This window comes from Lithobates pipiens, unplaced genomic scaffold, assembly GCF_037356315.1.
Source record: "Lithobates pipiens isolate NorthernLeopardFrog02 unplaced genomic scaffold, aLitPip1_a1.2 Scaffold_376, whole genome shotgun sequence".
NCBI lineage: Eukaryota > Metazoa > Chordata > Amphibia > Anura > Ranidae > Lithobates > Lithobates pipiens.
The window spans coordinates 5,165-32,928 of record NW_027507832.1 but is presented as its reverse complement, the minus strand read 5'-3'; the positions used below and the strand labels follow the sequence as shown (position 1 = coordinate 32,928).

General features: G+C 50.0%; 1 protein-coding gene across 3 annotated transcripts; it reads right to left on the bottom strand.

Annotated features, from left to right (window-relative positions):
* LIX1L (limb and CNS expressed 1 like) lies at positions 1-27,764 on the bottom strand (the record flags this gene model as incomplete). Of its 3 annotated transcripts, none has more annotated exon segments than XM_077466832.1 (4): positions 1-299; positions 24,613-24,855; positions 26,577-26,654; positions 27,669-27,764. In XM_077466832.1, coding segments are annotated over 3 exon segments (417 nt in total), but the record flags the coding sequence as incomplete, so codon positions are not given.

The window sequence follows — 27,764 nt, the reverse complement described above, 5'->3', positions numbered from 1 at the left end:
AAGTGTGGGGGGGGGGCTCTGATGGGTGATACAAGTGTTTGGGGGGCTCTGATGGGGACACAAGTGTGCGGGGGGCTCTGATGGGGGATACAAGTGTGGAGGGGGCTTTGATGGGGACACAAGTGTGGGGGGACACCGGGGGGGTCTTTACCTGCACAAACCTGGCACACTGCAGCAGAGAGTTCTCTTTGCTCAGATACACCAGGATTCGTTTCGCAGACTCCATCTCTGTCACCGGTTGTCCCCGAATCTCAGGCGCTTTCTATGAAGACCCCGTCCAAAACTGCGATTCCTCCATCCTGGAAGGAGAGTGAGAATAGGTGAGTCCATTATGGGCACTTACTGTACAAATACAATTGTCAGGCAGGGAAATAAAAAGGAAAATTTATATCAAATACTTACCGTAATTTTCCTTTCCTGATGGGCTCCATGGCAGCATACGTGTGGGTTAGCCCCGCCTCCATAATTACCCAATAGGACCTCTACTCCCTAAATCTTTGCTCCAAGCTGCTATCCGTGTTCCGTAACTAGCCTACTCCAACATTTGGGAGGGAACTCCTGCTGCCATGGAGCCCATCAGGAAAGGAAAATTACGGTAAGTATTTGATATAAATTTTCCTTTTTCCTGACAGGCTCCATGGCAGCCTACGTGTGGGAAATAACTCGCCAAACACACCCGGGTGGGCTAAAAATGTTGAGCAAAGAAACTAGAATTTTATTTTTCATTGTCCACTGACAATACTTGTAAACCAAAATTAACAGAAGAGAGCGCAGCTGGCTCTACACAATAATGGGAAACAAAGGTATTAATTGAAGACCAGGAAGCTGCTCTGCAGATCACTTCTGGTGCGACATGTCGAACTGCTGCCCAAGAGGTCGACATGCCCCGAGTTGAATGAGCCGTCACTGCCTCAGGAGGAACCATGCCCTTTGCCTTGTATGCCCTTTGAATCGTTTGGACCACCCAAGATGAGATTGATCTAACTGATGCTCGCATCCCTTTATTTTTTCCATGAAGAAGGACAAAAAGAAAGTCTGTTCGTCTGAACGAGGCTGTAGCGTCCAGATATTGTTTCAAGGTGCGACCAACATCCAGGGGATGAATCTCTTGGTTGTCTGACATTCTAAACGTAGGTAGCACGATCTCCTGATTTTCGTGAAATACTGATGTGACTTTTGGATTTGACCCAAGCATAGGGATCAGGACCACTCTGTCCGGAAAGAAAGTTAGAAATGGTTCAACTGACCCAAGATTCCTAATTTCCGACACTCTTTTGGCTGAAGTTATTGCCACCAAAAACACCGTCTTGATAGTGAGATCTCCTAAAGACAGGGGAACGTCCAAACTTTTCCCAAGATCAGAAAGAAAGTCCAGTACTAATGGAAGGTCCCATTTGGGAAACCTGGGCCTTCTTTGTGGCCTAAGCCTGATGGCTCCTTTAAAGAATTGTTGTATTAATGTATGATTCGCCCACGAAACTCCTGTAAAGGCTGAAATGGCTGAAACTTGTACTCTAAGAGAACTAACTGCCAGAGACAAGTCTAACCCTGACTGAAGGAAAGACAAGATATCTTGAACTGCCGGAGAATTATATGAATTTGACCTAGAAGACATGTGGCCCATAAATCTGGCCCATATACGCTCGTACACTTTATTGGTACTCTTCCGTCTGGCACTAAGAAGGGTTGGAATCGCTTCTTCTGGGCAACCTAGAGCTTCTAGCCTTCCCCTCTCAAGAACCATGCCCTGAGGTGTAGACAGGATGGGCACGGGTGTAACAGTGTGCCTTGAGACAGTAGATCTGGCCTGAGAGGCAGGGGAACTGGGTCCTGATAGCTGAGGAGCAACAGCAGAGGAAACCAAGGCCTGTTGGGCCAGAATGGTATTATCGCAATGATTTCCACCTTCTCCCCTCTGAGCCTGCGAAGGAACTGTAGGATTACAGGAACTGGAGGGAAGGCGTAGGCTCTCTGGAACTTCCAACAATCCGTGAGAGCATCTATCCCGAACGCCTGAGGATCCCTGAACCTCGAGTAGTATCTGTGCATCTTGCGATTGTACGGCGAAGCGAACAGATCGACCTCTGGAGATACTCCCAGAGTCAGAAGCCACTCGAAGACATCCCTGTGAAGGGACCACTCGTTGTTGTCTATTTTGACCCTTGACAGATAATCTGCTTGAACATTCTGGACCCCTGGGATGTATACAGCAGAAATGTTGACCACATTCTTCTGAGCCCAGTTCATTATCGGTTCTACTTCTCGTAGTAGAGACCCACTGCGAGTCCCTCCTTGTTTCTTTATATAGGCCACCGCAGTTGTGTTGTCCAGTCTTAACATTACTGATGACCCTGCCACCAGATGGCGAAATGCTATGAGTGCTTGAAAGGCTGCTCTCAACTCCAGGATGTTGGAGACTACATACAGCGACGGGAACGACCACCTTCCTTGAGCTACTTCCGTAAGGCAATGAGCGCCCCAACCTTTGTTGCTGGCATCTGAGGTTATTATTACCCAGGAAATGGGGACTATCGAATGATGGTTGCGTAGATTCTTCCCTTGAAGCCACCAGAGGAGAGACATCCTCATCGCTGGTGTAAGGAGTATGCGCTGTGTTTGATTGGACGAGTCCCACTGTTGCAGAAACCCTTTCTGGAAGGGACGAGTGTGCCACTGGGCCCACTTCACCATAGGGATGGTGGACGTCATTGTGCCGATCACTTTCAAGCATTGTAGAGCCGAAAGATGAGATGATTCCCAAGCCTTGTGAATCCTGTCCCGGATAACACAGATTTTTTCCTCTGGCAGAGAGATAGTGCCTTTTAATGTGTCGAACTGAGCCCCTAGAAACACGATCACTTGAGTTGGAACCAGATGGCTCTTCTCTAGGTTCAGGAGCCAACCAAACGTCTGTAGAGTGGAGATGACTAAACTCTTGTGTTCCAGAATTTGATCTCTGTCTTGAGATAATAGGAGCAAATCGTCCAGATAATGATGGAGACGAACTCCTTTGACTCGTAAAAGAGCTACTATCGCTAGGAGGACCTTGGAGAAGACCCGAGGAGATGTTGTCAACCCGAATGGGAGACAGGTAAACTGGAGGTGTTGATCGCCAACTGCGAAACGGAGAAATTGCTGGAAATCCCTTGCTACTGGCACGTGAAAGTATGCGTCCTTCAGATCGATTGAGATTAACCAATCCCCTAGCTGCACCGACTGTTGGATTGTAAGAAGAGACTCCATTTTGAACTTTTCCTTGCGAATGAAGGAATTGAGGAAGGTCAAATCTATCACTGGCCTCCATGCGCCATTTCTTTTCTGAACCATAAATAGAGGAGAATACATGCCTTCGCCACGTTCGTCTTCTGGCACTGGCACGGCTGCGCCTTGATCCAGCAAACAACTTACGTAGGTCAATAGGACCTGTTTCTTTTCCTCCGAGCCTGGAATCGTTGTGGGAATGAACCTTAATCTCGGAGTGTTGATGAAAGTCCACTTGTGACCCGAGGAAACCGTCTTGACGGTCCAATAATCTTGAATTGAGGCCGCCCAAACATGTCGGTAGTGAAGAAGGCGAGCCCCCACCTGACATGATTGAGCGGGCCCAATTTCAAAAAGATTTGGTAGAATCTTGATTACCTGCGGAAGCCCCCTTTGAGGTTTTCTTAAGGGAGGATTGTCTGGACCTCCAAGATCTAGAGAACTCCCTGCCGGGTCTATAACTGCGCGCTTCTCTAGCGCGATCCGAGGTCTGCCTTCTTGGAAAGATACGTTTTTGGTTTTGAAGACGTCTGTCTTGAGGGAGGAACCCAGACCTCCCACCTGTGGCCCGGGATATGGCGCTATCTAGTTTATTACCAAACAAGGAGGTTCCCTCAAATGGTATACGACACCATGCCTGCTTAGATGTTGGATCCGCCAACCAGGGACGGAGCCACAAAGCACGGCGTGCCGAGACTGCTGCCAACATAGCCCGAGACAGAAGGCGGGTAATGTCAATAGATGCCTCCCCCAAAAAGGCTGATGCCATTCTGATCTCCTGAATGGGAGAGTCTTTAGCCGTATTCACCGAGATACCTCTCAAGAACTCTTCAACATTGTCGGCCCATGTTTCAATAGCCTTTGAGACTGCGGCTAAAGCCAAAGTTGGTTTACAAGCCATCCCTGAAGTTAGATATATTCTTTTCAGATCTGAGTCAATTCTTCTCTCTAACGGATCTTTGAAAGATACCGTGTCCTCCAAAGGGAGAGTCACGTATTTTACTAAACGCATAAGTGCTGCGTCTACCAGAGGAGCTGATTCAAGGTGCTTCACATCATCCTCCTTAAAGGGGTACAATTTAGACACCTTTGATTGCATGGAGCTCTTCCTATCAATCTTGCTCCACTCTTCAGTAATGATTTCTCCCAATTCAGATAGGAAAGGAAAATGTTGCCGTTCCTTTTTGAGTTGTTTGAAAAACTTTCTTTGTTTGGGGAGGGGAGAAGTAGTGGGTTCTTCCCATTTTAAAGCTTCTTTCACTGCCTTGACAAGAGCAGGTACTAAAGCATAATCAAATCCTACTCCTGGATCCTCTGGATCCGATTCGCTGTCAGACAAGAGCACAGAGTGGTGGCTTGGTTGAGAAGATTCCCCAGTCTCTTGTAAGAGCCCTTCACCACCTGAAGGACATAATGGGTCTGAGGGGGATTCCATAGCGTGATGAGCTTCCCTCTGCTGCAGGGATTCCTTTACCACCCTTCTCACCATAGATTCTAAGCGTTGATCCGCACCATCTCTTTCATCTGCGACTTTAGAGAAGCAATGATCACAGAGCGATTTGTCTGATGGGATGGGCATCTTACAGCCCCAACATGAATTAACTGGTCCTCTGCTTGAGTGCGAGTGACCACTGCGTTGTTCAGATCTGGAAGACCTACGGTAACCAGACTTTGATGATGATTTGCGGTGGTGCGATTTTGACGATCCACTGCGACTATGCGCACTGTAATGCGGTTCAGACCTAGAAGGGCTATAAGGAAATATACAAGAAAAGAGAGAGATACAGACCAGGCTGGTATCAAATGCTAAGGAATACTCCACAAATACACAGCAATCCAGCCATGCACATACCTGTTACAAGCGGGCAGGTCACTGGTAGGCAGTGAGGCATCCATGACTAAAAACGCTGACTGTAACAACAATAAACCCTCATAAGCAGCCATACAAAACACAGGAGCAACAGTACATCAGAGCAGATCATAACCTACCTTACACCAACCAGAGAATGGCCCCGGGAAGTTGCTGAATCTCCTGCAATCATTCCCAAATCCTGACATCTCTCACTGTGTTTTAAATATGGCGCCCATGACGTCATCAGCGGCGTCAGACGCGAGATGCCCGCGCGCATGCGCGGGAACCAAGCCTCGCTTTGGATATGGGTCTGCGCATGCGCAGAACGCAGCGCTGGACCCGGAAACAGGGGGAGAAAGGCTGCTGGAACGCGGAAGCGTCAGCGCCTATACACAAGAACCAGCTGGCATATGAAAAGACACAGGTAGAAAAGAAAACACATAAACACTGCTGCCATGAAAAACGGAATTTTTACAGCTCACCACTCCACCAACGATCGTCTGGCCGAACAGGTTCAAGCACACACCACCGATCCACCGGGCAGATAATGGCCACCTTACATAGCAGGTAATAAGCCGTGCGCACTTATCTTCGGATAAACAAAGTCTTCAGCGCTACTCTGCCATACACTCCATACCCATGCTTAACAGACAGGGCCTATCGGAGGAACAAAAAGCTTGATAGTCAGCCGACTTGATCGTAGTGAAGATCTCTTCAGATAGGAAACACCTGTCCTATGGAGGAGGACAAAAAAGGAACACGGATAGCAGCTTGGAGCAAAGATTTATGGGAGTAGAGGTCCTATTGGGTAATTATGGAGGCGGGGCTAACCCACACGTATGCTGCCATGGAGCCTGTCAGGAAAAATACTTTAAACATTCAGTGACCAGCATAGGAATTGTCCTCCCCACTGGAGACACACATTGTACTTTAACCAGGAAGCCATTCCTTCCCAGAATCCTCAGCATCAAGAAAAAAAACCTGAATATTGGCGCCCCCCGAAGGTAACAGAGTGAAATCATTTTTTGTTAGCAACCATCAAGAAAAACACGATTCCGATTTTTACAGTTCTCGGTATCTGTTCTTATTCTGTATGTATGGACTCTGCACAGTACTACTTCTCTTGTCCTGTATGTCGGGTGTAATTCTCGGTATCTGTTCTTATTCTGTATGTATGGACTCTGCACAGTACCACTTCTCTTGTCCTGTATGTCGGGTGTAATTCTCGGTATCTGTTCTTATTCTGTATGTATGGACTCTGCACAGTACTACTTCTCTTGTCCTGTATGTCGGGTGTAATTCTCGGTATCTGTTCTTATTCTGTATGTATGGACTCTGCACAGTACCACTTCTCTTGTCCTGTATGTCGGGTGTAATTCTCGGTATCTCTTCTTATTCTGTATGTATGGACTCTGCACAGTACTACTTCTCTTGTCCTGTATGTCGGGTGTAATTCTCGGTATCTGTTCTTATTCTGTATGTATGGACTCTGCACAGTACCACTTCTCTTGTCCTGTATGTCGGGTGTAATTCTCGGTATCTGTTCTTATTCTGTATGTATGGACTCTGCACAGTACTACTTCTCTTGTCCTGTATGTCGGGTGTAATTCTCGGTATCTGTTCTTATTCTGTATGTATGGACTCTGCACAGTACCACTTCTCTTGTCCTGTATGTCGGGTGTAATTCTCGGTATCTCTTCTTATTCTGTATGTATGGACTCTGCACAGTACTACTTCTCTTGTCCTGTATGTCGGGTGTAATTCTCGGTATCTCTTCTTATTCTGTATGTATGGACTCTGCACAGTACTACTTCTCTTGTCCTGTATGTCGGGTGTAATTCTCGGTATCTCTTCTTATTCTGTATGTATGGACTCTGCACAGTACTACTTCTCTTGTCCTGTATGTCGGGTGTAATTCTCGGTATCTCTTCTTATTCTGTATGTATGGACTCTGCACAGTACCACTTCTCTTGTCCTGTATGTCAGGTTTAATAAGGGGTCAAGTCCTGGGGAAAAAAGTGTGGGAACTCCCACCCAAGATCCACTCCCCCACAAAAAAAATAGGACATCGGGGCACATTATGGGGCACATAGCACATAAGGACACGGGGCACATCAGACCACATGGCACATAGCACATCAGGGCATGGGGCACATAGCACATTGGGGCACATTATGGGGCACACAGCACATCAGGGCACATGGAACATCAGATGTGGGCCAGACTCTAAACCTTGGCCAATCAAACCTCGGGGTGTTCCTTCCACTGCCCTAAAGATATACATGTGGGCTGGATTCTAAACCTTGGCCAATAAACCCTGGGGGTGTTCTTTCCTCAGGCCCGAGGATACCGATGTGGGCCGGACTCTAAACCTTGGCCAGTCAACCCTGAGGGTGCCCCTTCCTCAGCCCAGAGAAAATAGATGTGGGCCAGATTTAAAACCTTGGACAATCTACCCTGTGGGTGTCCCTTCCTCAGCCCTGAGGGTATGGATGTAGTCCGGACTAAAAACCTTGGCCAATCCACCCTGGAGGTGTTCCTTTCTCAGCTCTGAGGGTATGAATGTGGGTGGGACTCTAAACCTTGGCCAATCAACCCTGAGGGTGTCCCTTCCTCAGCCCTGAGAAAATGTATGTGGGCTGGACTCTAAACATTGGCCAATCAACCCTGGGGGTGTTACTTCCTCTACCCGGAGGATATGGATGTGGGCCGGACTCTAAACCTTGACCAGTCAACCCTGAGAGTGTCCCTTCCTCAGCCCTGAGGATATAGATGTGGGCCAGACTCTAAACCTTGGCCAATCAACCCTCAGGGTATTCCTTCCACTGCCCTAAAGATATACATGTGGGCTGGATTCTGAACCTTGGCCAATAAACCCTGGGGGTGTTCTTACCTTAGGCCCAAGGATACAGATCTGGGCTGGACTCAAAACCTTGGCCAGTCAACCCTGAGGGTATTCCCTCCTCTGCCCTGAAGTTATAGATGTGGGCTGGATTCTAAACCTTGGCCAATAAACCTTGGGGGGGGGGGGGGGGGGGTGTCTTTCCTCTGTCCTGAAGATATGGATGTATGCTGGACCCAAAACCCTGGCCAATCAACCCCACGGGTGTTCCCTCCTAAGCCCTAAAGTTATTGATGTGGACCAGACTCAAAACCTTGGCCAATCAACCTTAGGGTGTTCCTTCCTCAGCTCTGATATGAATGTGGGTGAGACTCTAAACTTTGGCCAATCAACCCCGAGGGTGTTCCTTCCTCAGCCCTGAGGGTATGGATGTAGGCCAGATTTAAAACCTTGGGCGGTCAATCCTGAGGGTGTCCCTTCCTCAGCCCTGAGGGTATGCATGTGGGCCAGACTCCAAACCTTGGCCAATCAACCCTGGGGGTGTTCTTTCCTCAGCCCTGAGGATACAGATGTGGGCCAGACTCAAAACCTTGACCAATCAACCCTCAGGGTATTCTCTCCTCTGCCCTGAAGTTATAGATGTGGGCTGGATTCTAAACCTTGGCCAATAAACCTTGGGGTGGGGGGGTCTTTCCTCTGTCCTGAAGATATGGATGTATGCTGGACACAAAACCCTGGCCAATCAACCCCACGGGTGTTCCCTCCTAAGCCCTAAAATTATTGATGTGGACCAGACTCAAAAGCTTGGCCAATCAACCTTAGGGTGTTCCTTCCTCAGCTCTAAGGATATGAATGTGGGTGGGACTCTAAACCTTGGCCAACCAACCCTGAGGGTGTTCCTCCCTCAGCCCTGAATGTATGGATGTAGGCCAGATTTAAAACCTTGGCCAATCAATCCTGAGGGTGTCCCTTCCTCAGCCCTGAGGGTATGGATGTGGGCAGACTCTAAATCTTGGCCAATCAACCCTGGGGGTATTCCTTCCTCTTCCCTAAAGATATATATGTGGGCTGGATTCTAAACCTTGGCCAATAAACCCTGGGGGTGTTCTTTCCTCAGCCCTGAGGGTATGGGTGTAGTCCGGACTCAAAACCTTGGCCAATCAACCCTGGGGGTGTTCCTTTCTCAGTCCTGTGGGTATGAATGTGGGTGGGACTCTAAACCTTGGCCAATCAACCCTGTGGGAGTTCTTTCCTCAGCCCTGTGGGTATGAATGTGGGTGGGACTCTAAACCTTGGCCAATCAACCCTGAGGGTGTTCCTTCCTCAGCCCTGAGGGTATGGATGTAGGCCAGTTTTTAAACCTTGGGCAGTTAATCCTGAGGGTGTCCCTTCCTCATCCCTGAGGGTATGGATGTGGGCCAGACTCCAAACCTTGTCCATTCAACCCTGGGGGTGTTCTTCCTCTGCCCTAAAGATATATATGTGGGCTGGATTCTAAACCTTAGCCAATAAACCCTGGGGGGGGGGGGTTCTTTCCTCAGCCCTGGGGATACAGTTGTGGGCCAGACTCAAAACCTTGCCCAATCAACCCTAGGGGTATTCCCTCCTCTGCCCTGAAGATATAGATGTGGACTGGAGTCTAAACCTTGGCCAATAAACCCTGGGGGGGGGGGGTTCTTTCCTCTGTCCTGAAGATATGGATGTGTGCTGGACACAAAACCCTGGCCAATCAACCCCACGGTGTTCCCTCCTAAGCCCTAAAGTTATTGATGTGGACCAGACTCAAAACCTTGGCCAATCAACCTTAGGGTGTTCCTTCCTCAGCTCTGATATGAATGTGGGTGGGGCACTAAACCTTGGCCAATCAACCGTAGGGTGTTTCTTCCTCAGCTCTAAGGATATGAATGTGGGTGGGACTCTAAACCTTGGCCAACCAACCCTGGGGATGTTCCTTCCTCAGCCCTGAGGATATGGATGTGATTCAGTATCCAAACCTTGGCTAATCAACCCAGGAGGTGTTCCCAACCAGAGGATGGTTCTGCCTTCTGAAATGGTTCTGAGTTCTGGGTCAGGATTTCCAACACCGGAGCATCATTTCAATTGCAACAGCACCAATTAGCACTTGGCTGCTGCAAGCAGGCTCCATCCCACTGTTTTGGGGATCTCTCAGATTCTCTGCACATTACTTATACAAATTTATAGGTACATGTACCCCAAAATGTTCACGATCAGAAGGAATTATTTTCATCTCTGCCAGGAATATTTTAGTTTTTACGAGAAATAAGATACACAGTATCTCACAAAAGTAAGTACACCCCTCAAATTTGTGTAAATCTTTTCATGTGACAACACTGAAGAAATGACACTTGTCTACAATGTAAAGTAGTGAGTGTACAGCTTGTATAACGGTGTAAATTTCCTGTCCCCTCAAAATAACTCAACACACAGCCATTGATGTCTAAACCACTGGCAACAAAAGTCTGTACACCCCTAAGTGAAAATGTCCAAATTGGGCCCAATTAGCCATTTTCCCTCAACTGGTGTCATATGACTCATTAGTGTTACAAGGTCTCAGGTGTGAATGGGGAGCAGGTGTGTTAAATTTGGTGTTATCGCTCTCACTCTCTCATACTGGTCACTGGAAGTACAACATGGTACCTCATGGCAAAGAACTCTCTGAGGATCTGAAAAAAAGAATTGCTGCTCTACATAAAGATGGCCTAGGCCAGTGATGGCGAACCTTGGCACCCCAGATGTTTTGGAACTACATTTTCCATGATGCACTGGCACTCTGCAGTGTAGTTGAGCATCATGGGAAATGTAGTTCCAAAACATCTGGGGTGCCAAGGTTCGCCATCACTGGCCTAGGCTATAAGAAGATTGCCAAGACCCTGAAACTGAGCTGCAGCACGGTGGCCAAGACCATACAGCGGTATAACAGGACAGGTTCCACTCAGAACAGGCCTCAACATATTCAACCAAAGAAGTTGAGGTCATGTGCTCAGCGTCATATCCAGAGGTTGTCTTTGGGCAATAGACGTATGAGTGCTGCCAGCATTGCTGCAGAGGTTGTAGGGGTGGGGGGGTCAGCCTGTCAGTGCTCAGACCATACACCGCACACTGCATAAAATTGGTCTGCATGGCTGTCCTCCCAGAAGGAAGCCTCTTCTAAAGATGATGCACAAGAAAGTCCACAAACAGTTTTCTGAAGACAAGCAGACTAATGCCGTGTACACCCGGCTGGACTTTTCGACAGCAAATTCGACCGTGTGTGGGCTTCATCGGACCTTTGCTGTTGAAAAATCAGACAGACTTTAGAACATGTTTCAAATCTTTCCGACGGACTCGAGTCCGGTCGAAAAATCAGTTCGTCTGTATGCTAGTCCGATGGACAAAAACCGACGCTAGGGCAGCTATTGGCTATGAACTTCCTTATTCTAGTCCTGTCGTATGTCATCACGGTCGAATCCGTCTGACTTTGGTGTGATTGTGTGTAGACAAGTCCGATTCGATGGAAGTCCATTGAAAAGTCTGACGGAATTCAGTCCGTCGAAAAGTCCGGTCGTGTGTACACGGCCTTAAGGCATGGATTACTGGAACCATGTCCTGTGGTCTGATAAGACCAAGATAAACGTATTTGGTGTCAGATAGTGACAAGCGTGTGTGGGGGCAACCAGGTGAGGAGGACAAAGACAAGTGTGTCTTGTCTACAGTCAGGCATGGTGGTGGGGGTGTCATGGTCTGGGGCTACATGAGTGCTGCCGGCACTGGGGGGGCTACAGATCATTGAGGGGACCATGAATGCCAACATGTACTGTGACATACTGAAGCAGAGCATGATCCCCCTCCCTTCAGAGACTGGACCGCAGGGCAGTATTCCAACATGATAACCACCCCAAACACACCTCCAAGACCACCACTGCCTTGCTAAAGAAGCTGAGGGTAAAAGTGATGGACTGGCCAAGCATGTCTCCAGACCTAAACCCTATTGATCATCTGTGGGACATCCTCAGAGGGAAGGTGGAGGAGGGGAAGGTCTCCAACATCCACCATCTCTGTGATGTCATCATGGATGAGGGGAAGAGGACTCCAGTGGTGACCTGTGAAGCTCTGGTGAACTCCATGCTCAAGAGGGTTAAGGCAATGCTGGAAAATAATGGTGACCACACGAAATATTGACACTTTGGACATTTTCACTAATGCCGCGTACACACGATCAAACAATCGGGTGGAAAAGTCCGGCAAACTCAAGTCCGCCGGACAATCCCCCCGTGTGTAGCCTCCGGCGGACTTTTTTTTTACCCGAAAGTACGGCTGACTTAGAAAGTAGTTTTACACTTCAATCTTCCCGCCAGACTTGCATTTCGGCGGACAATCCGGCCGTGCGTATGCCAGTCCGCCGTACTTTTGAAATGAACGGACTTTTCCTGCCTGGAGAAAAGTCTGCTCATTTTGAGCACGTCTCCAGGTAGGCGGGGCCCAAGAAGGATGCGTCGTATGGACTTAAAGGGGAACCCCAACACCTAAAAAAAAAAATCGGCGTGGGGTCCCCCCCAGGTCCACATCAGACCCTTGTCCGAGCACCCTACCCAGCCGGCCAGGAAAGGGGGGGACGAGCCCCCCCACCCCAAAGCACCTTGTCCCCATGTTGATGAGGACAAGGGCCTCTTCCCGACAACCCTGGCCGGTGGTTGTCGGGGTCTGCGGGCGGGGGGCTTATTGGAATCCGGGAGCCCCCTTTAATAAGGGTGCCCCGGATACCGGCCCCCCACCCTATGTGAATTAGTATGGGGTACAATGTACCCCTACCCATTCACCTGTATAATAAAGTAAAAAAAAAAAAAACACAACACACAAGGGTTAAAATAGTTTATTGCACAGCTCCGGGGGTCTTCCGTCTTCGGGGGTCTTCTCGTCGGACTCCTCCGCTATCTTCTTCTAGCTCTTTTGTTAGTGGAGGAGCCCGGCTTTCTTCTTCTTCGCCACCCGCCTCTTCTTCCGACTTCGGGGGGTCTTGTCCCCCTCTTCGGTTCTTCTGCCGGGCCACCGCCTGTAAAGGATAAGAAGGCGCGGTGGCCCGGCTGACGAACCGAAGAGGGGGACAAGACCAAGACGGTCTTCTGTCGCTGCCTTCTGTTCTTCTCTTCAGATGTTGCCCCGTCGCTCCCTCCGCTCACAATGACGGGGACCGGGCACACGGCGACTTATATAGGGACATCACCGGATGATGTCCCCGCCTTTTATGATGTCACAGTCCCAGAGGATGCTGGGACTGTGACATCATACTGGGCGGGGACATCTGAAGAAAAGAACGGAAGGCGACGGCGACAGAAGACCTGGCCACCGCTTGTAAAAGAGCTAGAAGAAGGCGTGGTGGCCCGGCAGAAGAACCGAAGAGGGGGACAAGACCCCCGAAGTCGGAAGAAAAGGCCTGCGGCGAAGAAGAAAGCCGGGCTCCTCCGCTAGCAAAAGAGCTAGAAGAAGATAGCGGAGGAGTCCGGCGAGAAGACCACCGAAGACGGAAAACCCCCGGAGCTGTGCAATAAACTATTTTAACCCTTGTGTGTTGTGTTTTTTTTTTGTTACTTTATTTTACAGGTGAATGGGTAGGGGTACATTGTACCCCATACTCATTCACATAGGGTGGGGGGCCGGTATCCGGGGCCCCCTTATTAAAGGGGGCTCCCGGATTCCGATAAGCCCCCCGCCCGCAGACATCGACAACCACCGACCAGGGTTGTCGGGAAGAGGCCCTTGTCCTCATCAACATGGGGACAAGGTGCTTTGGGGTGGGGAAGGCCACGCGGCCCCCCCTTCCCCAAGACACCCCCCCATGTTGAGGGCACGCGGCCTGGTACGGCTCGGGGGAGGGAGGGCGCTCGCTCATCCCCCCCCTTTCCTGGCCAGCCGGGTAGGGTGCTCGGACAAGGGTCTGATGTGAACCTGGGGGGACCCCCACGCCGATTTTTTCAGAGTTGGGGGTTCCCCTTTAGGTCCATACCAGGTGGCCGGGCCAGCAACGCATTCTTCGTGGGCCCCGCCTACCTGGAGACGCGCTCAAAATGAGCGGACTTTCCTCCGTGTGTGTGTGTGGGCGAGTCCGTTCTTTTCAAAAGTAGGGCGCAATTTTTGTTGCCAGTGGTTTAGACATTAATGGCTGTGTATTTGATACTGTATTTCTCTGATCTATGAGAAAGTCAATTGGTGATAAACAGTTCGGAGTCTTCTGGGGGTTCAGGTCTCCCACCTGCTGGGCTTCAAAACAAAATGGCTTGGGCTTCCCTTTGAGGTTCATTTATCCTTATCTACACCTACAAGGATCTGGGGATGTCACGGGCATCGAGGTGATAATTCTGGATTACAGGCCTACTCTCTTCTTTTCAAATTCGAATTGAGGAACATCCATCCAATATTAGTGGACTAAAAAGCGAAAGCCAACAGCCAGTCATACTGTAGGAGGCCGAGGGAGCATTCCCCGGCCCACAAGCGCGCGCATGCAAACAACACGTACAGCTCCAGGACAAGCTCATCCAATGCCGAGGGACTGTACATTTCACCCCAGAAGAAGAAGAGGCCACAGCTCGTCTTAAATCCATATTTTTTTTTTTTTTTATTGGTATATACCGAAATACAAAGAGTTGCTGAGTACGGATATAAAAACACAGGATATTGGTCCGGAAGCAGTCGTGGAGACTTCGTTAGGTAGTAAGAAGCAAAAGATATAATAAAAAAAAAAAAAAAAAAGGAGATTTATACAAGAATATAGTGTACAGCCCCCCGCTCTGTATGTGGGGGTAACCCGACGTATTGCTCTTGTTCTAGAAAACATGTATATCACAGGGCTACCTGTACACCTCCCACCTTGTCCTGGGAAATGATACAGAACTACCAAACATTTTATATTGACCAGGAAGCGTCACATCCCGTCACCGAGAGGAAAAATTCACCCGTCATGGATATTAAAGGCCAATTCACAACGTTTTTAAAACACAAGGATAAGGATCTTTATTTTATTGACATGATGGTCATTTTCAAACTTCAATGGACACAGCTTAGTGTCCTTATCCACCCCCCCCCCCCCCCCCCCTACATGTTAGCTTTGTGGTTCGATTGCTAAAGGATCCCTTTTACCTCTTTCCCCTGATGTAACCTACTCCACAAATGCATACTTACCTTGATTGGCCAGCTGACGCCTCCGGCATTTGTTTACATCCAGTGCCGTAATGTCTTTATGGTCCTGGCCACACCAATGGCGGGAACCTGGCCGAAGTCTTACAAAACCAGAGAGAACCCTATCGGAGTCTAAAGGACTAGGTCCTGGGGCCAGAAATGGTCCCATAATAGTCAGTGGTGCTGTGGCATGGACTTAGAAGCCTATGGAATGGAGTCCTGAGCTGGTCCTACAGGACTCTATAGGGCTGTGTTCCAAACAGAGATGAGCTTGGGTGTCCACATCTCTGGCTGAACTCAAAACTTGTGCCCCCTTTTGTTTACTCCAATGAGCTCCTCATGTAAAGAGTAAAAGACTCTTGAAGCAAAGAGGAAAGGTTCAGAGTTTGGCTAAAGATGAGTTTGGAGGACACCTGAGCTCTAGTCCAGAAGCTGGAGAAGATTGGAGATGGCCCCATAGAAGTCTATGGGGCTGTTTCCTTAAGCAAGAGATGATCCCATAGAAGTCTATAGGGCTGAGGTCCAAGGCCAGACAGGATTCCATAGAAGCCTTTGGGGCCGTTTCCTTAAGCAAGAGATGATCCCATAGAAATCTATAGGGCTGAGGTCCAAGGCCAGACAGGATTCCATAGAAGTCTTTGGGGTGGTTTCCCAACACCAAAGATAGTCTTAATAGAAGTCTGCAGAATTGCGTCCCGAGAAAATTCTACAGCAATCTATAGGGCTGTGTCCCAAACAGAGGTGAGCTTGGGTGTCCTCTGAACTTATCTCTGGCCTAACTCAAAGCTCGTTGTTTTTTTTTATCTTTTAACTCCAAATGAGCTCCTCATGTAAATAGAGTGGAGGTCCTTGAAGCTAGGTGATAAAAAAATAAAGAGTGAATGTTTCTGAGTTTGAAGGACACCTGCCCTTAGCTTTAGCCCCGAAGCTAAAAACAAATGGAGATGGTCCCATAGAAGTCTTTGGGCTGTGTCCCAAGGCTAGAGACTCTCCCAAAGAATCTATAGCGCTGCATCCCGAGGCCAGAGACAATCCCACAGAATCTATAGGGCTGTGTCCCAAGAGCCAGAAACAATCCCATGGGAGTATATAGGATTGTGTCCCAAGGCCAGAGACAATCCCACAAAAGTCTACAGGGCTTTGTCCCGAGGCCAAAGACGATCCCACAAAATGCTATAGTGCTGTGTTCCGAGGCCAAGAAACAATCCAACAGAATCTATAGGGCTGTGTCCTGAGGCCAGAGACGATCCCACAGAATCTATAGGGCTGTGTCCCAAGGGCCAGAAACAATCCCATGGAAGTATATAGGACCGTGTCCCGAGGCCAGAGACGATTCCTCAAAAGTCTATAAGACTGTGTCCCAAGGCCAGAGACGATCCAACAGAATTTATAGGGTTGTGTACCGAGGCCAGAGAAGATGCCACAGGAATTTATAGGGTTGTGTCCTGAGCCCAGAGATGGTCCCACAGAATCTATAGGGCTGTGTCCCAAGGCCAAAGATGGTCCCACAGAATCTATAGGGCTGTGTCCCAAGGCCAAAGATGGTCCCACAGAATCTATAGGGCCATGTCCTGAGGCAAGAGACGATCCCACAAAAGGCTATAGGGCTGTGTCTCGAGGCCAAGAGACAATCCAACAGAATTGATAGGATTGTGTCCCAAGGCCAGAGACGATCCCACAGAATTTATAGGGTTGTGTCCCAAGGCCAGAGATGGTCCCACAGAATCTATAGGGCTGTCTCTTGAGGCCAGAGACGATCCCACAGGAATCTATAGGGTTGTGTCCTGAGCCCAGAGATGGTCCCACAGAATTTATAGGGCTGTGTCCTGAGCCCAGAGATGGTCCCACAGAATCTATAGGGCTGTGTCCCAAGGCCAAAGATGGTCCCACAGAATCTATAGGGCTGTGTCCCAAGGCCAAAGATGGTCCCACAGAATCTATAGGGCTGTCTCTTGAGGCCAGAGACGATCCCACAGGAATCTATAGGGTTGTGTCCTGAGCCCAGAGATGGTCCCACAGAATTTATAGGGCTGTGTCCTGAGCCCAGAGATGGTCCCACAGAATCTATAGGGCTGTGTCCCAAGGCCAAAGATGGTCCCACAGAATCTATAGGGCTGTGTCCCGAGGCCAAAGATGGTCCCACAGAATCTATAGGGCCATGTCCTGAGGCAAGAGACGATCCCACAAAAGCCTATAGGGCTGTGTCCCAAGGCCAGAAACGATCCCACAAAAGTCTACAGGGCTGTGTCTCGAGGCCAAGGGACAATCCAACAGAATTGATAGGATTGTGTCCCGAGGCCAGAGACGATCCCACAGAATTTATAGGGTTGTGTCCCGAGGCCAGAGATGGTCCCACAGAATCTATAGGGCTGTCTCTTGAGGCCATAGACGATCCCACAGGAATCTATAGGGTTGTGTCCTGAGCCCAGAGATGGTCCCACAGAATCTATAAGGCTTTGTACTGAGGCCAGAGATGGTCCCATAGAAGTCTATGTAACTATATTATGCAGACCTGGACAGGACTGCACATTTGGAGAGAGGTTGGTTGGTGAGGTTGAGGGGGGGGGTTGGTACAAAGGATAAATGTAAATTAGGGGCGGGGGGTTGGTGTTGGTTATTGAGGTCACGGGGAGGGGGTAAAAAAGGATAAATGCGCGTTTTTTTTTTTCAAAGTCCACTTATCCTTTAATGGTAGGATAAGGATCTTTATTTTAGTCATGCGACTCATATTCAAACCTCATTGGACAGCTGAAAATAAGGATCCTTGTCCAGGTGTGTTATCTTTACGATTTTATCATTCATTTGCTATAAAAGTGAGGGGTGACTCTGCGATTGTGCTTCTCCAATATATCATTCCAGCCAATAGCGTATTTACTTTCAATCACAATTACGCCAAAAGGACCGCATTGTAGTGTATATAGAAGTAAATTGGACCAGTCACATAAATGGGCAGCAGTGGGCGCCACCAAGCTGCAATGTATACACAAAGTGATCTATTGTTCTGTTTGGGTACATTCATGACATGTTCAGTCTCTGATAAGGCCGCCTAATATCCCCTTTTTAAAGGAGTGCTACATTCTAAACGCTTTGTTTCATTCATGTGGATGAGATCAGTTTAATATAATCTGACCCATGAGCAACAAAGCCCAGCTCCAGGGAAATGGTCTTATTTTGGAACCATAGGTGTCCCCATGGGGAGGTCTCCCTTCACTTCCTGCCAGGAGAGGAAGCGATGGGAAATCTCTCCAATGCTAACCCAGACAGAAGCAAGCTTGTAAAGCGGGGAAAGGAGAGAATGTTCCTCTTTCTGCTGTCGACGAGCATTCCCCCTTTTTTTTTTTTGTGTATGGTCATCAGAGGGCCAGGAAGTGAGGAAAATTGCCCAGGCGGGGTCACAGACAAATAAAAACCCCACTCTATCACCCGCAATTCCCTACCAGCCACTCAGCCAGCATCTGATCTTTGCCAATGCTATAGGTCACATAACCAAGCTTAGAAGACTATGTACAGTCACTATTGACGTGAAAAACCCATAACGTCCCACCAACATCTGAGCTTCGCCAAGGTTCTAGGTCACATGACCCAGCTAGGAAGACTAGGCACAGTCACTATTGATATGAAACTCCCACAAGGCCCCTAGCAGGCAGCCAGCATCTGACCCTTACCAAAGCTCTGAAGAGTATGTACAGTCACTCTTGACGTGAAACACCCAAAATGCCCCACCAACATCTGATCTTCGCCAAGGCTCGAGGTCACATGACTGAGCTCAGAAGACTATGACCAGTCACTGAGGTGGGCGAGACTCTAAACCAACATAAGGGGTGTTCCTTCCTCAGCCCTCAGGCTATGGATGTGAGTCAGACTCTAGACCAGTGATGGCAAACCTTGGCACCCCAGATGTTTTGGAACTAAATTTCCCATGATGCTCCACCACACTGCAGAGTACCAGAGCATCATGGGAAATGTAGTTCCAAAACATCTGGGGTGCCAAGGTTCGCCATCACTGCTCTAGGCGTTGGAAAATCAACACGGCAGGGAAATACGCCCAGAGGATACGGATGTGGGACGGACTCTGAACCTTGGCCAATCAACCCTGGGGGTGTTTTTTCCTCAGCCTTGAGGATGTGCATGTGGGCCGGACTCCTAACCTTGGTGACATTTAACCCTGAGCGTGTTCCTTCCTCAGACCTCAGGATGTGGGCCGGCCTCTAATCCTTGGCCAATCAACCTTGGGGGGGGGGGGGGGGGGTGTTCCTTCGTCAGCCCTGAGGATACATATGTGGGGTAGACTCTAAACCTTGGCCAAACACTAGGGGTGTTCTTTCCTCAGCCCTGAGGTTGTGGGCTGGACTCAAAACCTTGGCCAATCAATACTAGGGGTGTTCCTTCCTCAACCCTGAGGATGTGGGCCGGACACTAAACCTCAGCCAATCAACCCTGGGGGTGTTCTTTCCTCAGGCTTGTGGATGTGGGCTTGACTCTAAACCTTGGCCAATCAACCCGGGGGAGGTGGATTTGTTGTTCCTACCTCAGCCCTGAGGGTACTGATGTGGGCTAGACTGGACTCTAAACCTTGGCCAATCAACCCAGGAGGTGTTCCTTCCTCAGCCTAGAGGATGTAGATGTGGGCTGGACTCTAAACCTTGGCCAATCAACCCAGGAGGTGTTCCATCGTCAGCCTTGAGGATGTGGGCTGGACTCTAAAAATTGGCCAATCAACTCAGGAGGGGGGGGGGGGGTTGTTCTTTTCTCAGCCCCGAGGGTACTGATGGGGCCTGGACTCTAAACCTTGGCCAATCAACCCAGGAGGGGGTTGACCCTTTCTCAGCCCCGAGGGAACTGATGGGGCCTGGACTCTAAACCTTGGCCAATCAACCCAGGAGGGGGTTGTTCCTTTGTCAGCCCCGAGGGAACTGATGGGGCCTGGACTCTAAACCTTGGCCAATCAACCCAGGAGGGGGTTGTTCCTTTCTCAGCCCCGAGGGAACTGATGGGGCCTAGACTCTAAACCTTGGCCAATCAACCCAGGAGGGGGTTGTTCCTTTGTCAGCCCAGAGGGAACTGATGGGGCCTGGACTCTAAACCTTGGCCAATCAACCCAGGAGGGGGTTGTTCCTTTCTCAGCCCCGAGGGAACTGATGGGGCCTAGACGCTAAACCTTGGCCAATCAACCCAGGAGATGCCCTTCCTCAGCCCTGAGGATAGTTCTGCCTTCTGAAATGGCCAGGGTCAGTGAATGGTTCTGAGGGCTAGGTCGGGGATAGGATTTCCCACACCAGCCCAAAACCCACAGCTGCAGGAAAGAATTATGTGACCGAGCTCAGCTCAAAAACACGAATGTGATTAACATGGCCACACATCTTCAAATCGGTCCCCCGGAAAGGTGTACATTTTAAAACCCGTCTACTTTAAGCTCCTCCCATTTTGTCTAGCACCCAGTAATTAGTGTTCGTCTTATATCTTGCGTAGTGTTAAACACACTAAATAAAATCTAAGTCCGCGTCCTTCTCCAAACTGCCGCTAGATCCGTAAACTACTTATAAAAAAAAACAAAAAAAACGTTTCTATAAAAGCCGATTTCTGAACGAACTGTTAGGAATAGGTTACCATCTCAGCCTTGGAAGATGCGACTGATTGCGGCTATCAAAATATAGAATATATATATATATAAAAACAGTACAGGACACACAGAGCGCCGGAGTATAAAAACCGCTGTACAGGGCGCGCTCCTACAAAGAAAATGTGCAAAAGTGTATCGTAGGCGGAAGCCACCTCTTGTGGGGAGGGTTGTTTTTTTTTCTCTTTAGACACATTCAGAGTGTAGAAGGCCGGGGTAAATTGGAACTAAAAAGGCAGCTGGTCCCATCGATTAGGTGACCCGGTTCAAGGTTGCTTTGCAAACTGGCGCCGAGAAGGAGCAAGGACTTCTGGGTAAATTACATTTTCTGACACAGCAGGTCTGAAAGTGAACGCCTCGTGTGGCGCTCAGTTGGACCCTGAGTGGCACCAACCACGACAGCTCTTATACAGGTTGGGAGTCATCAGCTGCGTCCTTCTACAAAAGAAAAAAAAAATGCTTCCATGGAATATTTTCATGGCTTGGCGGTACAGTTGGACCCCCGAGTGGCACCAACCACCACACCTTCTATACAGGCTGGAGTCATCATCATCTGCTCCCCCTTCTACCCCGACCCCCAACCCTATACTGGCCCTCCTCGCTGTCCTTGTCTACCCATTGCTCCCCCCCACCCACTTTACTAGAACAGATCCCTGCTGGCACAGAGTTACAAGGGGGATACTACATTGGTAGAAGTTTGCCCAATTTACCTCTTAGAAGAAAATGCTTCCATGGAATATTTTCATGGGTTGGCGGCTCAGGTGGACCCCAAGTGGCGCCAATCACCCCAGCTCCTAACAGGAATCATCATCTGTTCCCCCCCTTCTACCCAACCCCAGCCCTAAACTGCCCCTCATTTCTGTTCTTGTCTACCCACTGCTTCTTCCCACCCTTCCTTACTAGAACAGACCCCTGCTGGCTCAGAAGGACATGGGGACACTGTACTTTGGAAGACCTTTGGTCAATTTACTTCTTGGAGGAAGAGGTTTCCATGGATGGTGACTCACTTGGACCTTGAGTGATGCCGACCCACCTAAGCTCCTATACAGGCTGGAGTCATCATCTGCTCCCTCTCCTACCTGACCCTATAGTGCCCTGCTCATCTCTATCCTTGTCTACCCATTGCTCCCACCCCTCTTACTATAATAGCCCCTGCTGGTACAGAGACACATGGAGAGACTGCACTCCTAAGACATGCAGGTAGGTTAATTGGTTTCTGTCCAAAATGTGCCCTAGTATATGAATGGGGACCTTGGATTGTGGGTTCCTTGAGGGTAGGGAGAGATCTGAGTGTGTATTTTATATGGATAGGGACAATTGTAGACACTCACTCTGGTTGAACTGGATGGACTGGTGTCTTTATTCAACCTTACTAACTACAGTATGTAACTATGTACCGTGGTAGAAGTTTGCTCAGTTTACCTCCTGGAGGGAAAATGGTTTTCATGGATTATTTCCATGGTTGGCAGCTCACTTGGACCTTGAGGGATGCCAAACTCTTGCAGGGAAAAAAGGTTTCCATGGATTCTTTCCATGGTTGGCAGCTCATCTGGACCCTGAGAGGTGGTGGTTGGCATCTCTCAGGGTCCAGATGAGCTGCTCCCCTTCCATCTGACGCCAGCCCTATAGTACCCCTCCTCTCGTCTACCCATTGCTTCCCCTTACTATACTAGGCCCCTCCTATTGCAGAGAGACATGGATAGACTGTACCATTGTAGACATTTGCTCAAATTTACCTCTTGGAGGGAAATGCTTCAGGTGATTATTTCCATGGTTAGCGGCTCACTCGAACCCTGAGGGATTCCAACCACCACAACTCCTATACAGACTGGAGTCATCCTTTGCTCCTTTTCCTACCTGACACTGGCCCTATAGTGCCCCCCCCCCTCCTCTCTATCCTTGTCCTACCCCCTTCTTTAGTATAATAGACCCCTGCTGGCTCAGAGGGACATGGAAAGACTTGTACCTTGGGTAGACATTTGCTCAATTTACCTCTTGGAGGAAAAGGTGTCCATGGATTTTTTTTTTTCTATGGTTGGTGGCTCACTTGGACCTTGAGGAATGCCGACCACCACCACCGCTCCCGTCATCAGCTGCTCTCTTTCTACCAAACTCAAGCCCTATAGTGCCCCCTTCTCTTCTTTATCCTTGCCTACCCATTGCCCCCCACAACCCACTTACTATACTAGACCCCTGCTACTACAGAGAGACTGTACCATGGTAGACATTTGCACAGTTTACCTTTTGGGAGGAAAAGGTGTCCACAGATTATTCTATAATGTAAGTGCTTAACACTGTAAACTGATTATAAAGCCCCACTCTGGGCAAAATATGAACCCTCTCTCTCCCCCCCCCCCCCCCCCCCCCCAACCAATCCTGCAAAGTTAATTTTGCATGGTGGAGATAGGCAAGTATAAGGAAGGCCACCACCCAAGGTCCATTGCAGGTCCAGGTGTAGGGGGGACCTGGGTGATGGCCTTAGGCAAGTATAAACGAAGGCCATCACCCAGGTCCCCCCTACACCTGGACCTGCAATGGACCTTGGGTGGTGGCCTTTGTTATACTTGCCTACCTCCACCATGCAAAATTAACTTTGCAGGATTGGTTGGGGGGCGGGGGAGAGAGGGTTCATATTTTGCCCAGAGTGGGGCTTTAAAATCAGTGAACTGGGAGTCCCTGAATATTTCAAAAGCAGACTCTGGGTGGGACAATCTGTAAAGCAGGCGGCAGCCCCCCTGCATATTCAGAGGCAGGATCTGGATGGGACCTACTTGCAAAGTGAGCTGTCCCAATGGGGAGGGGGGGCGCCTAAGTCCGACATCCAGGATGTGAGCAGCATTGCTTCAGAGCTCTGTCCTGGTCCTTTACAGATCCTGACGCTCCTACTGGACCTCTCTTACAGCATCCCCCCCACCCATCCATGAAAGGTTGGGCAACTGGGAACCCAAACTCCTAGGGAAAGGCTGAATGGGGCAACAACAAAATGGCCCCGGTGCTCCACATTGTATGAGCTCAGCCCTGAATGCAGCAGCACCTGGCTGGGTGAGGAAAGGGGAGTTTGATAGCAGAAAAGGATGAACCTCATTTTTTTGGGGGGGGCGGTACTTCAGCCTATTGGACCCTCTTGGCACAGCAATTTCCAAGTCCGCAAAGGCGGTGCCATGCTTTAAACCACCCCCCCCCAAAGGCATTCACTTCAAGGCCTAAAGTCCATTTACCCAGAATTCCTTTCTCCTTCCAGTGAGACTTCCATTGCCTGAAATCTCTCTAATGCCGATCGTACTCCTGAGAAATTGCAGACCCTAAAAAGTAAAAAAAAAAAAAAAAGTCTACATTCTGTTTGCAAAGCAAAAAAAAAAGAATTAGTAGAGAGGGGGCGAACAGATTTGGAAAACTCATACAGCCCTTTAAATGGGTCACTCCACCCAAAACTAAATATTTAAAGTTATAACCGCTTCATCTCTGGGATGTCCCAAGCGATGAGATCCTCGGGTTCCAGGGTCTCCACGTTATGAGGGTCTCCACTCTCCCTGCTGAAAATTTTAAATGGAAACACACAAGCAGGAAGAGAGCCAGCAACTGTGGCTGCAAGATGAATTCTGGAGGACCCAAGAGATAAAAAAAGGGAGTCAGTAGATATACTGTAACTGAAATATTAATTTGGGGGCACTTCAAGCGTGCAATTCTCCATTTGTCCATTAGGTGACACCAGGAAGGAGTACAGAATCACATACAGGATAAGCTGCAGGACCAGCTAGCCAGCCTAACAGACACAGCCTGCCCTCTGCATGGATTAGTGTGTGTGTGTGTGTGTGTGTGTGTGTGTGTGTGTGTGGGGTGGGGGAGGGGGACGGACGGACAGACGGACACCTAGCAGTTGGAGGAGTGAATGTTCCCCAGCTGTCCTGCGGCCAGCATCAGGATGTCCCTCTTCTCCTTGTGATAACGGAGCTCTTTCCCAGCTAGCCGGGCCTCATCCAGCTGCCTCTCGGTGGCCGCCAGCTCTCGGGTCAGGGTTGTTGGAGAGTCCTGCTCCCGGTTCACCCAGTCCATCGCCATCTGGTTTCTCATGTCGTCGTCCAGGGCCCGGTGGGAGTAGTGGGCCAGAACCTCCTGAATAAATAAATAAAAAAAAAAAAAGACAGGCATAACTATGGTTAGGGACAGGGTGCCCTCTAGAGATCGGTATAGTAAATGACAAATGCAGATACCACATGACATTACTGCAAGGGGGAGGCAACTCCAGAGAGGCAGGGACCTACTGAACACAGAAGAACCCAAATATCACCGGGTGAGGGGATATTTTCAAAAGTGGACAGTAACATCTCCTCTTACATTGGTGGTCAGTGAGGAGCCCCAGTAACATCTCCTCTTACATTGGTGGTCAGTGAGAAGCCCCAGTAACATCCCCCTCTTACATTGGTGGTCAGTGAGGAGCCTCAGTAACATCTCCTCTTACATTGGTGGTCAGTGAGGAGCTCCAGTAACATCTCCTCTTACATTGGTGGTCAGTGAGGAGCCCCAGTAACATCTCCTCTTACATTGGTGGTCGGCGAGGAGCCTCAGTAACATCTCCTCTTACATTGGTGGTCGGCGAGGAGCCTCAGTAACATCTCCTCTTACATTGGTGGTCAGTGAGGAGCCTCAGTAACATCTCTCCTTACATTGGTGGTCAGTGAGGAGCCCCAGTAACATCCCCTCTTACATTGGTGGCCAGTGAGGAGCCCCAGTAACATCTCCTCTTACACTGGTGGTCAGTGAGGAGCCTCAGTAACATCCCCTCTTACATTGGTGGTCAGTGAGGAGCCCCAGTAACATCTCCTCTTACACTGGTGGTCAGTGAGGAGGCCCAGTAACATCTCCTCTTACATTGGTGGTCAGTGAGGAGCCCCAGTAACATCTCCTCTTACATTGGTGGTCAGTGAGGAGCCTCAGTAATGTCCCCTCTTACATTGGTGGTCAGTGAGGAGGCCCAGTAACATCTCCTCTTACATTGGTGGTCAGCGAGGAGCTCCAGTAACATCTCCTCTTACACTGGTGGTCAGTGAGGAGCCCCACTAACATCTCCTCTTACATTGGTGGCCAGTGAGGAGCCCCAGTAACATTCTCCTCTTACATTGGTGGCCAGTGAGGAGCCCCAGTAACATCTCCTCTTAGATTGGTGGTCAGTGAGGAGCCCCAGTAACATCTCCTCTTACATTGGTGGCCAGTGAGGAGCCCCACTAACATCTCCTCTTACATTGGTGGTCAGTGAGGAGCCTCAGTAACGTCTCCTCTTACATTGGTGGTCAGTGAGGAGCCCCAGTAACATCTCCTCTTACATTGGTGGTCAGTGAGGAGCCCCAGTAACATCTCCTCTTACATTGGTGGCCAGTGAGGAGCCCCACTAACATCTCCTCTTACATTGGTGGCCAGTGAGGAGCCCCAGTAACGTCTCCTCTTACATTGGTGGTCAGTGAGGAGCCCCAGCAACATCTCCTCTTACACTGGTGGTCAGTGAGGAGGCCCAGTAACGTCTCCTCTTGCATTGGTGGTCAGTGAGGAGCCCCAGTAACATCCCCTCTCACATTGCTGGTCAGTGAGGAGCCCCAGTGACATCTCTACCTGTTCTGGTGCCCACATTCCTGACAATTAAACCCCCCCCCCCCCTTCCCATCCATCCCAGGCACATGTATGTGAGATGTGGATCGGAAGGAACCAGAACAGGCAACTTTGTCTAGCTGCATAATGAGGGAAAAGTACTTCTGAGGGTCGGTAAGGTGGGGACGTCATCTACTTGGCTGTGATCGTCAACGGGATGACAGCAACTGCCCACCACATTATGGGTCACATACCTGACGGGAGCACTGCCGTTCCCGCATGGCCTTCAGACTGCCATTCCAGTGAAGGAGCTGGAAGACCGTCATGAGCTCCTAGAGAAAAAGAGAGGAAAAAAAAAATAAAAAATCATAGAAGGAATTCTAACAATTCAACAGAACAATAATCTGTATAATTTACTAATACGGAGCCAATGAGAGACGCTCATCTATTGTTGGGGCTTCCATACACTTCAAGGTAAAGCTAAATCTAATCATTATAACACTGTGCACCTGTCACATGCTCCCCTGGCAGAGACTACGAGTGGCCATGTGGGCACACATTGCACAGGCATGGGCCGCGCAGAGTGCGGGGCGAGGAGGAGGAGGGGCCGCGCAGAGTCTGGGGGGGAGGAGGGGGCCACGCAGAGTCTGGGGGGGAGGAGGAGGGGGCCACGCAGAGTCTGGGGGGGGAAGGAGGAGGGGGCCGCGCAGAGTCTGGGGGGGGAAGGAGGAGGGGGCCGCGCAGAGTCTGGGGGGGGAAGGAGGAGGGGGCCGCGCAGAGTCTGGGGGGGGAAGGAGGAGGGGGCCGCGCAGAGTCTGGGGGGGGAAGGAGGAGGGGGCCGCGCAGAGTCTGGGGGGGGAAGGAGGAGGGGGCCGCGCAGAGTCTGGGGGGGGAAGGAGGAGGGGGCCGCGCAGAGTCTGGGGGGGAAGGAGGAGGGGGCCGCGCAGAGTCTGGGGGGGGAAGGAGGAGGGGGCCGCGCAGAGTCTGGGGGGGGAAGGAGGAGGGGGCCACGCAGAGTCTGGGGGGGGAAGGAGGAGGGGGCCACGCAGAGTCTGGGGGGGGGAAGGAGGAGGGGGCCGCGCAGAGTCTGGGGGGGGAAGGAGGAGGGGGCCACGCAGAGTCTGGGGGGGGGAAGGAGGAGGGGGCCGCGCAGAGTCTGGGGGGGGAAGGAGGAGGGGGCCACGCAGAGTCTGGGGGGGGGGGAAGGAGGAGGGGGCCACGCAGAGTCTGGGGGGGGAAGGGGACCACGCAGAGTCTGGGAGGCCTAGCAGGTCAGGAAAGGCAGCAGTGCCCGGGTGCCTCCATGGCGTTAAGAAGAGCTCAGCCAGACCTATGGGAAGCCGTACCTGGAACTCCAGCATGGATTTTCCTTTGTTGGCCTCCAGCATGAATCGAAACGCTCCGATCCCGGTGTTGGGGTTGTCGGCCTCCTCGCGGTTCCC